Source organism: Oncorhynchus masou, unplaced genomic scaffold (assembly GCF_036934945.1).
Source record: "Oncorhynchus masou masou isolate Uvic2021 unplaced genomic scaffold, UVic_Omas_1.1 unplaced_scaffold_3098, whole genome shotgun sequence".
NCBI lineage: Eukaryota > Metazoa > Chordata > Actinopteri > Salmoniformes > Salmonidae > Oncorhynchus > Oncorhynchus masou.
In genome coordinates, this window is record NW_027009516.1 from 28,936 (window position 1) to 44,083 (window position 15,148).

The window sequence follows — 15,148 nt, forward strand, 5'->3', positions numbered from 1 at the left end:
ATTTTCAATGATGGCCTAGGAACAGTGGGTTAACTGCCTGGTTCAGGGGCAGAACAACAGATTTGTACCTTGTCAGCTCGGGGGTTTGAACTTCCAACCTTCCAGTTACTAGTCCAACACTCCAACCACTAGGCTACCCTGCCTCCCACTCATAGGACTTCATGTTACACAATACATATATGTTTTGTTCGATAAAGTGCATATTTATATTAAAAAAATCTGTTTACATTGGCGCGTTATGTTCAGTAGTTCCAAAAACATCCAGTGATATTGCAGAGAGCCACATCTATTTACAGAAATACTCATTATAAATGTCCATGAAAATACAATTGTTAGACATGGAAATATAGATACACTTCTCCTTAATGCAACCGCTGTCAGATTTCAAAAAAGCTTTACGGAAAAAGCAAACCATGCAATAATCTGAATACAGCTTTCAGACAACAAAGCAGCTGTAACGTCAGGAGTGTGATGGGTGTGGAGTCAGGCGCAGAGAGCAGAAGTTTCACGGGAAAAAACGCTTTAATGTCCACAGTAAACAGAAACAGGTTCAAAAATGGGTGAAGCCAAAACACAGGCGCAACACAACCCAAAGACCACTGTTACATAAACCGGACAGCGAAAACCCAAAATGAACAATACACCTCCAATGTACAATGACAACAAGCCCGCACAAACACAAGCGGGCTAAACAAACTTAAATAATACCCACCCCAAAACCTCAACAAGGAACAGGTGAAAACAATTAGACCAAAACAAACGAAAAGGAAAAAGGGATCGGTGGCAGCTAGTCGACCGGCGACGACGACCGCCGAGCGCCACCCGAACAGGAATGGTCGGTGATATTTGTGACAGCAGCCAAAAAGATATCCACCATATTGGGTAGTCAATATTAGTCATAAATAGCATTATAAATATTGACTTACCTTTGATGATCTTCACTAGAATGCACTCAGAGGAATCCCAGTTCCACATTAAATGTTTGATTTGTCAAATAGTTCCTTTACTGTCCGTAGAAACATGTCAAACGATGTATGGAATCAATCTATAGGATGTTTTTAATATAAAACTTCAATAATATTCCAACCAGAGAATTATGTCTGTAGAAAAGCAATGGAATGAGAGCGAAGTCTCTCGTGACCGCGCCTCAGAGCCTGTGGCAATCTGCCAGACACCTGGCTCAAACAGCCCTTATGAGCCCCCACTTCACAGTAGAATCCTCAAACAAGTTTCTAAGGACGGTTGACAGCTAGTGGAAGCCTTAGGAAGTGCAACATAACCAATATCCCACTGTGTATTCAATAGGGGCTGGGTTGAAAATCGACCAACCTCAGATTTCCAACTTCCTGTTTGGATTTCTTCTCAGGTTTTTGCCTGCCATATAAGTTCTGTTATACACACAGACATAATTCAAACAGTTTTAGAAACTTCAGAGTGTTTTCTATCCAATACTAACATATATATGCATATATTAGCAACTGGGACTGAGGAGCAGGCCGTTTACTCTGGGCACATTTCATCCGAGCTACTCAATACTGCCCCTGCAGCCATAAGAAGTTTTAAGGGCACTGAAGGTGTCTATCAATTAAATTCACTGTTGAGTTTCTGAAACCCTGTGTTGTCAGAGTCTCACCAAACCTCAACTAAATGTTGTAATAAATAATGTGGAAATTGGGCAAATTGATATGACCAAACTGCTTGGAGTAACCCTAGATTGTAAGCTGTCATGGTCAAAACATATTGATGCAGTAGTAGCTAGGATGGGGAGAAGTCTGTCTATAATAAAGTGATGCTCTGCAGCACTATCAACAAGGCAGGTCCTACAGGCCCTTGTTTTGTCGTACCTTGACTACTGTTCAATCGTGTGGTCAGGTGCCACAAAAAAAGGACTCAGGAAAATTTAAATCAGCTCAGAACAGGGCAGCACGGCTGGCCCTTGGATGTACACAGAGAGCTAATATTAATAATATGCATGTCAATCTCACCTGGCTGAAAGTGGAGGAGAGATTAACTTCATTACTACTTTTATTTATGAGAGGTGTTGAATGCACCGAGCTGTCTGTCTAAACTACTGGCACACAGCTCGGACACTAGAGGTCGACTGATTAATCGGAATGGCCGATTAATTAGGGCCGATTTCAAGTTTTCATAATCGATGCGATGCGGTTGCTCCAATTTGTACCTAACCATAAACACCAATGCCTTTCTTAAAATCATGACACAAGTACATATTTCTAAACCTGCATATTTAGTTAATATTGCCTGCTAACATGAATTTCTTTTAACTAGGGAAAATGTGACACTTCTCTTGCAACAGAGTCAGGGTATATGCAGCAGTTTGGGCCACCTGGCCTTGCTAACTGTGTGAAGACTATTTCTTCCTAACAAAGACAGCCAACTTCGCCAAATGGGGGATGATTTAACAAAAGGGCATTTAAGGGAAAAAAGCACAATCTTTGCACGACTGTACCTAACCATAAACATCAATGCCTTTCTTAAAATCAATACACAGAAGTATATATTTTTAAACCTGCATATTTAGCTAAAAGAAATCCAGGTTAGCAGGCAATATTAACCAGGTGAAATTGAATCACTTCTCTTACGTTCATTGCACGCAGAGTTAGGGTATATGCAACAGTTTGGGCCGCCTGGCTCGTTGCGAACTAATGTTCCAGAATTTTATGACATAACATTGAAGGTTATGCAATGTAACAGGAATATTTAGACTTATGGATGCCACCCGTCAGATAAAATACGGAACGGTTCCGTATTTCACTGAAAGAATAAACGTTTTGTTTTCGAGATGATAGTTTCCGGATTCGACCATATTAATGACCTAAGGCTCGTATTTCTGTGTGTTATTATGTTATAATTAAGTCTATGATTTGATAGAGCAGTCTGACTGAGCGATGGTAGGCACCAGCAGGCTCGTAAGCATTAATTCAAACAGTACTTTTGTGCGTTTTGCCAGCAGCTCTTCGCAATGCTTCAAGCATTGCACTGTTTATGACTTCAAGCCTATCAACTCCCGAGATGAGGCTGGTGTAACCAATGTGAAATGGATAGCTAGTTAGCGGGGTGCGCCCTAATAGCGTTTCAAATGTCACTCGCTCTGAGACTTGGAGTAGTTGTTCCCCTTGCGCTGCAAGGGCCGCAGATTTTGTGGTGCGATGGGTAATGCTGCTTCGAGCGTGGTTGTTGTCGATGTGTTCCTGGTTAGAGCACAGGTAGGAGCCTAAAGTGCCTATAAGAACATCCAATAGTCAAAGGTATATGAAATACAAATTGTATAGAGAGAAATAGTCCTATAAGTCCTATAATAACTACAACCTAAAACTTCTTACCTGGGAATATTGAAGACTCACATTAAAAGGAAACACCAGCTTTCATATATTCTCATGTTCTGAGCAAGGAACTTAAATGTTAGCTTTCTTACATGGCACATATTGCACTTTTACTTTCTTCTGCAAAACTTTGTTTTTGCATTATTTAAATCAAATTGAACATGTTTAATTATTTATTTGTGGCTAAATAGATTTTATTGATGTATTATATTAAGTTACAATAAGTGTTCATTCAGTATTGTTGTAATTGTCATTATTACAACAACAAACAAATTGTCTGATTAATCGGTATCTGCTTTTTTTTGGTCCTCCAATAATCGGTACCTGCATTGAAAAATCATAATCGGTTGACCTCTATCGGACACCCATACATACCCCACAAGACATGCCACAAGAGGTCTCTTCACAGTCCGCAAGTCCAGAACAGACTATGGGAGGCACACTGTACTACACTGAGCCATGACTACATGGATCTCTATTCCGCATCAAGTAACTGATGCAAGCAGTTATGTTAGATTTAAAAAAAAACAGATGAAAAAAACACCTTATGGAATAGCGGAAACTGCGAAACACAAACATTGGCACAGACACACACACACACTATTCATACACATGGATTTAGTACTGTAGCTATGTGGTATTGGTGGAGTAGGGGCCTAAGGGCACACAGTGTGTTGTGAAATCTGTGAATGCATTGTAATGTTTTTAAAATTGTATATACTGCTTTAATGATGCTGGACCCCAGGAAGAGTAGTTGTTGCTTTGGCAGCAGCTAATGGGGATCCATAATAAATACAAATACATGGCGTTTTACTCTAGGTTTCTGAAATAGACTTGATTAATTGAGGATTTTTAGCATCTGGTTAATTAGTCTATCGGGAACCCGAGTGGCTGGTATAAAGTAACCTAACTGGAGACACAACCATAGGTACTAAGTGCATTGGTAGGACTCATAGGGAGGGGTGTCTCAGGGCTAAAATGTGTAAAAACCTGTTTTTGCTTTGTCATTATGGGGTATTGTGTGTAGATTGATGAGGGGAAAAAAACATTTTAATCAATTTTAGAATAAGGCTGTAACGTAACAAAATGTAGAAAAAGTCAAGGGGTCTAAATACTTTCCAAATGCACTGTACTTTGTTAAGGTGTACGGCCTGTCGGACGACCTGGCCAATCAACTGTGGATAGTGCTGCAGCATGCCATGGGAAAAGGCTGGAGGCCACAGTGACGCTGGTGCAGTGCATCCCAACACCTTGGCAGGTTCTTCAAGCTCTACCACAACACGGTGTCCGTGAGGGTGCAGGAACTGGCTACAGAGGACCTGACGGACGACAAGACTGTGTCCCTCCTCACCTGGTTCCTCAATTAATACCTACAAAAGTAAGTCTATACTACCCTCTCTGTGACTCGTACAGACAATTGTAAATTGTTTACATTTTACATTAATCGAAGGGCGGTACAGAATAAAGCCAATGTCAAATCCAAATAAATTATTTTCTACCTTCAGTCGTGCTTCTACTAAAACTCCAGATCTAACTGGGTGATCATTAAATCATGGGATTTATGTCTGTTACTTGGTCTTAGCAGGTGAATGATTTATTTTCAAATGCTTATACTCGTTAGCAAGCTATGGCTCCATACAGAATAAAGCTAGCGTTTTGATTAAAAATTAAAATAGCTTGCAAAATAACTTTACTTAATCGATTTTGGTAGCTAGAATCAGACAACGTTAGTTACAAATCGTTAATAACAATAACTTGCCTAGTTAAATAATGTTAAAAAACAACAAAATTCGCTTCCAAAATTTAATTTGGACAACATTGCCAATATACCACGTCTAAGGGCTGTATCCAGGCACTCTGCGTTGCGCGCAAGAACAGCCTTTAGCCTTGGTATATCGGTAATATACCGCACCCCCTCATGCCATATTGTTTAAACATAGTGTAACCGATGTGAAATGGCTAGCTAGTTAGCGGTGTTGTGCGCTAATAGCGTTTCAGTCGGTGACCTTTTGCAAGGGCCGCGGCTTTTTTGGAGCGATGGGTAACGACGATTCGAGGGTGGCTGTTCTCCAAGTGTTCAGAGCCCAGGTTCGAGACCAGGTAGGGGCAAGGAGAGTGACGGAAAGCTATACTGTTACAATGGCATGAGGCTGGTAGCATAGCATGTCTCTTAATTGAATAGAGGCAGTTGTTTTCAACAACCCTCATCAAATATTCAAAAAATAATTACACTAATGAGATGTATCCACCAATCCAAAGAAAGGATAGGCAGGTACTGGACAACCCGCCGTGCCGCAAACAGCGACTACGTCATCCAAAAACATGGCAGACATTGGATGTTTAATATCTTTGGCGGTGAGTGATACATTTTTTTAAAAATCTGCGTCAGTGACAATTATTTTAACAATTCAATGGATGTTTTGTGCACAAAGCTGATGACTAAAGAGCAGTGCTTGACTTGGACTGAAATAGGTTCTGGTACAAACTTTAGGTGCACGAGCTCCACAATACTTTTTGAGCTAACATTCTACAAGACGAACAGTAGAAAATGTGAGGTGCTGGAACTCATCTCTGGTGAGCTCCTGCCCAATGTGTCTTTATTATGCATTTTCAAATCGGACTTCACTATATGGTCGTGTATGGAAATTCGCTTCCTGTGACGGGTGTCAGTTAAACTGCAGTACCGAAGCCAAACTGTAGGAGCAGTCGAAACCGTAATTCTAGACCGGAACCGTGGCCCCTTGGGATAGACAGTCAGCCTTGAATATGCCCCCTGGAACGTGCCAGAGCGTCCGACGTAGCCCACTACCCAGCGTGTAGTAGCTAGCTTACCTGGTGTCGTTGAAATCGCTGCTGAAATGATTTTGAACTAAAACATATTTGAAAAGGAGCTATTCGAAGATACTACGTGAGTTTGATTGTTGATTTCACCTGCTATCAAACTATTTAGCGAGCTAGCTGTCTGACTAACGTTATCTAGCTAGCTAACGTTAACATAGCTAACTCGCCAGCGCTTCCCACAATTTGCTGCTAGCTAGTTAATGGCAGTATAAGCGGACAGTTAGTGAACGGATGAATGTCACAACTAGCTATATTAACCAAACAAGGCAACTGGCTAGTATCTTTCTGCCTTGGAATTCACAAATTTGATCCGGCATTAACGTTAGCTAGCTAACGTTAGCTGACATCAAAGATATTTATAACTAACCCCTTTCTGTCTGTGCTGATATCTTGCTTGGAGACCATGATTCAGGTTGGTTGCGTTTCAGGCTGTGTTTTATGCAGTCGCCCTGCGTATCTGTCATTGGCCAAACTCAAATAGCACTGCTTTATCACACCGTCACGTTACTAGATTTTTGCTCACTGAATGGAACAAATGTTTCCCACCCACTTGTCACATCTGTTTGAGAGAAGGTTCTTTCTAAGTAGCTCATGAGAGTGGGTGGGTCCTTTCTACCTCAGTAGCTTACGAGGGAAGGTCATTTTTATTCTAGTTGCCCGTGTTCTTCAGTTTGTATCATGTGATGATGTTTTGGTGATGTGTTTTCGACTGTATAATACCTCTGGCAGAGTCATGGCAGAAGCTCATCAGGCTGTGGCGTTCCAGTTCACCGTCTCTCCAGATGGCATTGATCTGCAGTTGAGCCACGAGGCCCTGAGACAAATCTACCTGTCTGGCCTGCATTCCTGGAAGAAAAAGTTTATCCGCTTCAAGGTGCTCCAACACTTAAATTGTATTCAAACTTTGTCTCAAGGGAAATTAGCCATCAGACATACCAATACCGAGTTGTACAGACATTCAACAACATCAGATCACGTAAATGCAACCAACAGTGACGTTGATGTGTCAAACAGATGGGATATAATTTCCTCCACAGAATGGGGTGATGACCGGGGTGTACCCTGGCAGTCCCACCGGCCTGATGTTAGTGGTGGGGCTGTACATGGGGAGGGCAAAGTACGTCCAAGCTGACCCTTCCTTGGCACTGTTCACCAAAGTGGGTGCTCACCTGCCTGTTAGGTAAAGTCTCAACTCGCTATCCCAATGATGCTGACTAAACTTTGAAAAATATAGAATCACCATAGATAAAATGATAATTGCCTGATGTTTATGGCCAGTAAGTGATGCTTTGCCTCTCTCCTTGCAGTCGCTACATGTCCTTTGAGAAACAACAGGTGGTTGGTGGGGTGCTAGTTGGCACAGGGCTCTGGGTGGCTATTTTCTTCACCATGCGAACTGCACTCAAGTGGCTGCTCTCCTGGCATGGATGGATGTATGCCCATCACGGCACCGTGTCATGGAAGACACGCATCTGGCTGGTGAGTCGACTGCAAACGACCATGTCAGTTGTTGCCTCGTGGGAAACCAATGCCGGGTGGAGGTGGGGGCGACAGAAATATTATACCTAGAAGGATCATATGTCAGAAATATCTCCCCCAGACCAAATAAACAGAAGACTGGTGGAAAGAAAAAATATATATATGATCCTTTTTATTTGAAGGTAGACTTCTCCTTTAACAGACCAGCCCATAATTGTGAGTGCAGGTACTGGTGAAAATCTTCTCCGGGAGGCGGAATCCCCAGTTGTACAGCTTCCAGACATCGTTACCACAGCTCCCTCTGCCCTCGGTGAAAGACACCATCAACAGAGTGAGTGACAGAAACAAAACACAGCTCCACTTAACCATCTTTTAAAAAATATATATAATAATTAAAACCATTTACTAGAAGGGTACAATGTGGCTATTTTATAGAACTCCTGAAGGTGTGCAATGTTAGATTGTCATACATGTTTCCTCTGCCAGTACCTTGAATCTGCCCATCCGCTCATGGACGACGAACAGTACTTGAGGATGGAGGGTCTTGCCAAGGATTTTGAGAAAGGCCTGGGTCCTAAACTTCAGTGGTACCTGAAACTCAAATCCTGGTGGGCTACAAACTATGTAAGTCACGTTTAATTAAATATTGTTTTCATCAGATTTTCTTAGATAGCTTCATTAATTTTCCATAACTTGTCTTGCTGTTCTCAGGTCAGTGACTGGTGGGAGGAGTACATCTACCTAAGAGGCCGTGGACCAATCATGGTCAACAGCAACTACTATGCAATGGTAAGAGTCAGAACTAGCATTATATATAATCAAGCTGCTAGGAATGTAATAATATCACAGACTTACTGAACCCAGGGGTGCAACATCACAAGACTTCTGGGAACGCTTGTGAAACCAGACAGACCAGGCTGGGGTTTGAGAAGTGAAAAATTATTCAAAAGTTATTTATTTTCTCAAAATGTAAAGGCACAACCTAGATTGGAGCCAATGTCTTTAAGTAGTTGAACATATTATTTCCCCAACCTGCATGTATACCTCGTGAAACTGACACGTTTTAATTTTTGTCAAAAAACATTAAAACATACATCTACCTGCAGCGAAGCTGCTTAACATTTACATTACATTCAGTCATCTTAAAGACTCCCATCCAGAGCAACCAGGGCACGTTGACTGATCTTGAACCAGCGACCTGTCGGCCACCGGCCCAAGCCCCCAACCACCAGGCCACCAAGATCCCCCCCCCACAGTTCCTGAGAGCTGCCCCTCAACCATCCAAGACCCCCCCCTCTGAAAAAACCTCTCCCACAATTCCACACACCTAAAACCCTCCCAAGCCACCGTCCCCCAATGCCCAAACCAACAAAATGAACAAAAGAGAAAACCAAAGGAAAACAACAGACATCAAGGACAACAGTATTCTAAACATCAAGGCCAACTGGATACATTTCGGTGCATGTGTGGCAATATTTACGTGTGTGTGTGCACAACTGTGCATTTTAATGTGTGTATATGCATGTGTACAAGCACCTGCACAGCATCAGCCTCAGGCAATATCATTTTTTACTTTTGTCTTTGACTGTCATTCTATTCCCCCAGTCAGCAACTTCACTCCCACTTGTCTCCAGTTCCTCATCTTAACCCTCAGCTCCCCTCAGCCCATCCCACCTATCTCTGCTGGCCACCCTCTTCACATTTCTATCTTTCAACTATGTTGTGATGTCTAACACACTTTGAATCTATCTAATCGAATAGAATCCACAGATTGCGAGTTGAAGATTAGTAATTGACTGACCTGGTCTCTCCAGATCTCCCAACAATACTATTTCTAGGGTCAATTTGAGATGAATATTCAGATTTTTCAGCCATTCCTGAACCTGAGACCAGTACCAGGCTTCCTGAGGGCAATACCAAAACAAATGGTCTATTGATTCTGGATCCTCACAACAACATCTGCAGAGCTGCCGATGATTGTATGCCCCAAATATTCAACATTTTGTTGGTTGCAAGAATTCTGTACAATAGTCTTGAATCTTGCATTGTTTTATATACTCTGTGCCATGGAAGACTAGCGAGAGCGGTGATGCTAGCACATTGCTAGCGAGAGCGGTGATACTAGAGCAGTGGTACCGGCGAGAGCGGTGACGCTAGCGAGAGCGGTGACGCTAGCGAGAGCGGTGACGCTAGCACATTGCTAGCGAGAGCGGTGACGCTAGAGCAGTGGTACCTAGCACATTGCTAGCGAGAGCGGTGATGCTAGCACATTGCTAGCGAGAGCGGTGATACTATAGCAGTGATACCAGCGAGAGCGGTGACGCTAGCGAGAGCGGTGATGCTAGCACATTGCTAGCGAGAGCGGTGATACAAGAGTAGTGGTACCGGCGAGAGCGGTGATACAAGAGTGGTACCGGTGAGAGCGGTGATACAAGAGTAGTGGTACCGGCGAGAGCGGCGGTACCGGCGAGCAATTTTCTCATAATTTGACAGGTATTTACCTCTCCATGTTTGCAGGATCTTGTCTATTTTTACTAGTTTTCTTTTGAAATGTATTGTGGAGAACTCATTTATATCTTTTGTGAATACCAAGTATGTCTACTGCCCAGTCAGCCCATTTTATAGGTAAACGGCAATGTTAACGATCCAATATGTAATATGGTACACTTATCATAATTAGGATTTAGTCCGGAGAGGACAGAAAAGCTTTCTGGATCTTCGATGAGAGATGGCAGGGATCATATCGATGGCCGAAACGTATAGCTTATTAAAGAGCCGTGATGCTAGCGAGAGCCGTGATGCTAGCGAGAGCCGTGATGCTAGCGAGAGCCGTGATGCAGGTTTCTTCTTTTTTGTAATTTTTTTTTCAACTGTCACCATGCACCTGCAACAAAGACAGCTCAGATGTGCGAGTGGCGTTTTTAAATGTTTTATGGAAGGAGTACTTTTGAGAGGACAGCCTGCACATGCTCAGTTCGGCGCGAGACGACCGTTCGACCCGCTGACGTGTTTCTACTCATGAGCTTAGCATAACCCACTGTTCCTAGGCCGTCATTGAAAATAAGAATTTGTTCTTAACTGACTTGCCTAGTTAAATAAAGGTAAAATAAAAAAAAATACTGTACTGTCTTTGATAAGTTTGTTATTAATATTATTATATGTTTATGGGTGTTTACCAATTTCATCAGACTCTATTTGATCAGATTCTCTTGGCAATATTTCTCTTTATCCCTTGTAGATGTTTTTTCTCATTCATTCAGTGATTGTCATCTTTTTCTCCATTCTCACTCCTCTCTCTCAGGACTTCCTGTATGTGTTCCCCACCAGTCTGCAGGCTGCTCGGCAGGCAATGCTATCCATGCCATCATGCTGTACAGGAGAATGCTGGACCGAGCGCAGATCAAACCGTAAATAGCCTTCACTTTTGGTCACTGCTTCTTATCTATTTGCTTTATGACCATAATGTGTGTTCCTCTTCCCTCTGTATTTAATACCAAATGACATAAATATGGTTGTTTCTGTTTCCACACTTGCGGACGGGATGTTTTCTCTGGTGCAGCTCTTTGCACTGGATAAAAGAGTTCCTCTTTTGCTCCGCCCAATGGGAGCGCTTGTTCAATACGTCCCGCCTCCCAGGCCTGGAACGGGGTAAGAGGAGGGAGCGTTATTGTCACAGACCAACTTTGGATCCAGCTCACCCTTATCCCTCCCACCCATTCCTGTCCCCATGGAATTCCTGTTTCACCAGCATGTTCCAGAAAACAAACCCGTGTATCACCCATTTGGCCTGCATTCATAACTGTTTGGTACTGTCTGAAACTGTAAGTGATTGTAAGTCCTTACTGGAATTACTGTTTTTTGCACCTAGTGTTTTTGTCCAGAAATATAGTTTATTTTGACCCAGACAACCATATTTCTCAAGTCTGTAACAGGCTGGTGAAATAGGATCAGCTATCTCAAACCCTTCCCCATCCCCTCTAATCATGCCCTTCAATATTTTGTATTTTTTTTTTTTAAATCCCCACCCATCTGTCTTTCTTCTCTTCTCTTCCGTGGGAGAAATGTTCCCGTGAGCCGTTCTGGTTCCTCCACCACCACCCCCACCCCTGTAGCTCCCCTCCCGTCAGTTTCTAGAGAGCAGGCTTTCGTGCTTTGGTCATTTTTCCTTTTCTTTCTTTTTGCCTTTCAGCTCATGCTTCAAAATACCATTCCAATGTGCTCAGCGCAATATGAGCGTATGTTCAACACCAGTCGTATCCCAGGCGTAGATACAGGTAGATGGCCACTTTTTCCTCGCCAGTCTCTCAATCACACAGACTAAAGCAGTTCTAACAACCAACCAAATTGGTGTAACCAATTGCAGATTGAACAGATTATTTGATCATTTTATTATTTAGCAACGTGTACATTAAATGTACACAGACTTTGCACATATATTTCCAGGCAATGTGCACTTTCATACAGGCCAACTGGCATCGCAGGATGGAGCTGTTTTCTCAGTGCCAAGTTGACATAACAGATTGGCTATTTAGGCCCTGGAATAAAACGGGCTATTTTTTTTGTGACCGAGGCTACAAAGTGTCCTGAATTAGACCCCCCCCCCCCCCCTCCCCCGTAGACTCCCATGATTCATTGCAATCCTCTTCCATTGTGTGTTTTTAACTATTGTTTCATGCCAAAGAATCCCACTGCAGTTCTGACTGCTGCTTGGAAATGACATCAACCATAGTTTGTGCTTTAGAGCCACTCTCCCAAGTCTGTTCTTGAAACAACAGTTCAAAGCACTTTTAGTCTCTCCAAAGGTATCTGCTTGATACTGTCTTAGTTGCTAGAAAAACCCTTTTTACACATGTTGTAGTACTGCAGTTTCCACCTGTTTTGTTGTGCAAATTATTCAGTAGGTCCACATTGTGTGAATAGTTTTATCAGAGTTCCTTTTTAAGCCATAATCATATTCTTGTTTAGATTTAGTTGGAAGTTACACAAAGTTGTCCCTCTCTACCCTTGTGCTTGTCCAGACACCATCCAGCATATGCAGGACAGCAGGCACATCGTGGTGTACCACCGGGGGCTACTTCAAGGTGCCCATGTTCTACGACGGTAAGGTGCTGTCGCCCAGGGCCGTAGAGCAACAGATGGAGCGCATCCTGGCTGACCCTCTGAACCCCAGCCGGGGGAGGAGTGCCTGGCCGCCCCTCACTGCTGGGGACAGGTACGCCAACGCTGCACATGTAATGTCTGCCATTTAGCAGAGGCTTTATCTAACGCGACGTGTCCATTTTCTTATGGGCAGCTCAGCTGGAATGGAACTGCCCGTTACAAGAGCCATGCTCAACCAACTGAGAGACACCTTAACAAACACACATCATCTCAGATGGTTGTGAAATCATTTCTGAGAAATTAACTTCAATGATTGCACCCGAATTGGCTTTTTAAAATTTTATTATAGGATTCATATAATATTCAATAAATATAGTACATTTGGATCCAACAATAAATAAGACATGAGGATTTCACAGAAATATAAACACAATCACCCACAGCCCCCCCCAACAGACCGAATTGGATCAACCCAAATATTGAAGGCGGTGTGAAAATCCCACTGTCAGTAATACATTATTTGATCAAACAGTTTCCTCAATGGTATGTTCACCCCGTCTGGCAGGGTTCCCTGGGCGGAGGCCCGCGAGCTCTACCTGAGACAGGGCAGGAACCAGCAGGCCCTGGACACTGTGGAGAAGGCTGCCTTCTTTGTGACCCTGGACGACACAGAGCAGCGTTACAAGGCTGATGATCCTATCCGATCCCTGGACAGCTACGCCAAGTCCCTGCTGCACGGCAAATGCTACGACCGGTGAGACCGAGGGCTCCAATCCTTCATGTTATGCACAGGGAGTGTGGGAAATGCGCTCCACAAATGAAATGTCATTATTATAATCTACCTGAGACCTAATTTATTCTATAGATTACCTTACAAAAAAATGTTCAAGAATGAGCTGTTATACCCGCTCTATGAATGTTACTGAATGTTTATAAATTAAGACATTTTCATAAATGTTATGAATGCTTATGAATTAAATCACTTTTAAATGCTTGTATAATGAATAAATATTCTATAATGAAATACTAGAGTTTGTATCCTCAAGCACTGGTTTGTGTTTGTCTTTTTTCTGTAGGTGGTTTGACAAGTCCTTCAACCTCATCGTGTTCAGGAACGGGACCATGGGTCTGAACGCTGAGCACAGCTGGGCAGATGCCCCCATCATAGGGCACCTCTGAGGTAGCTAGCAGAGTAGAGCCCTTCTTGCTTCTTTAGTTGTGTTCATATGTTTACAGTGTGTCTGTATAGGTTATCAGGAATCGCTACCAGGCAGAACAAATGGTGCACGTCTCTAAATGATGTTATTGTCCAATTGTAGCATGTGCTGTCGATGGACCCTGTGAAGCTGGGTTACACAGAGGAAGGCCACTGCAAAGGAAACCCCATCCGTCCCTCCCAGGCCCTCAGAGGCTGCAGTGGAACATCCCAGCTGAGGTAGCCTACCACAGGGGTTTGGGTTAAACTACAATGTTGTAGGGATGTTCCCCTTTTCAAACGGGATTTATTGTTTTCAGAATTGTCATCAATTAATGCACATCAGTAATGCACACACAGGCCTTTCCATTCTGTTTGATTGTTATAATGATCAAATCTAATTCCCCGGTGATCCTGTCTGTTTGGTACAAGTGTGATAATAGATTAGACAGTAGAAATACCTTCAGATTTCACATCTTTAAGCCACCTGAGCTCTAATCTTCTGAGGACCCCCCTTCAACTGTCTACTCTCAAATCTTCAAATGAAATCAAGAACTGAGGCTCTTTGATCAAATACATCAGAGACCCCAGTGAAATGTGCTGATTGTCAGTGTCTTTGTTCCCGTGTGCGGTGCCCCAGTGTCAGACGGCCATCGCCAGCTCTCTGATGGTGGCCAAGGCCCTGGCAGACGACGTCGACTCACACATCATCCCCTTCCACTGCTTCGGGAAGGGCCTGATCAAAAAGTGTCGCACCAGCCCCGATGCCTTCATCCAGATCGCCCTGCAGCTGGCTCACTTCAGGGTAGGTTCCTTATCTCTGCCCCTGTTGACTGGCAACAGTAAAGAGGATCAGCTGATTGGATGAGTCCGTTGGCTGATTAGCCAACTAGGCAATTGGAAGGAAGGAGGGTGGGATTGATATAATAAAACCAAGGTTGGGAATGTATTTCTTTAGGACGTGTGAATGAATACCAGTGTTAAGAGATGATGCTGTAAGTAGCTGTCAACAATCTGTAGATTGATGAGATAAAAATCCTCCTTAACAAGGACGATAGCTATAACAAACATACTTTTATTATTTATTAACCAAACATGACAAGACCCAATTGTGCCAGCAAGACAAACTGAGTCTTTACTCTAGTTATAATATGTTATAACCACACATTACAGGACTGTTAACTGAGTC

General features: G+C 43.0%; 1 protein-coding gene across 1 annotated transcript; it reads left to right on the plus strand.

Moving 5' to 3' along the window:
• Positions 1–6,918: 6,918 nt before the first annotated feature.
• LOC135534174 (carnitine O-palmitoyltransferase 1, liver isoform-like) lies at positions 6,919–14,764 on the plus strand (the record flags this gene model as incomplete). The annotated part of the gene is made up of 12 exons (XM_064961283.1): positions 6,919–7,059; positions 7,223–7,365; positions 7,493–7,664; positions 7,891–7,995; positions 8,151–8,288; positions 8,376–8,453; positions 10,966–11,010; positions 12,683–12,876; positions 13,330–13,518; positions 13,841–13,890; positions 14,084–14,199; positions 14,600–14,764. Coding segments are annotated over exons 1-12 (1,536 nt in total), but the record flags the coding sequence as incomplete, so codon positions are not given.
• Positions 14,765–15,148: the final 384 nt, after the last annotated feature.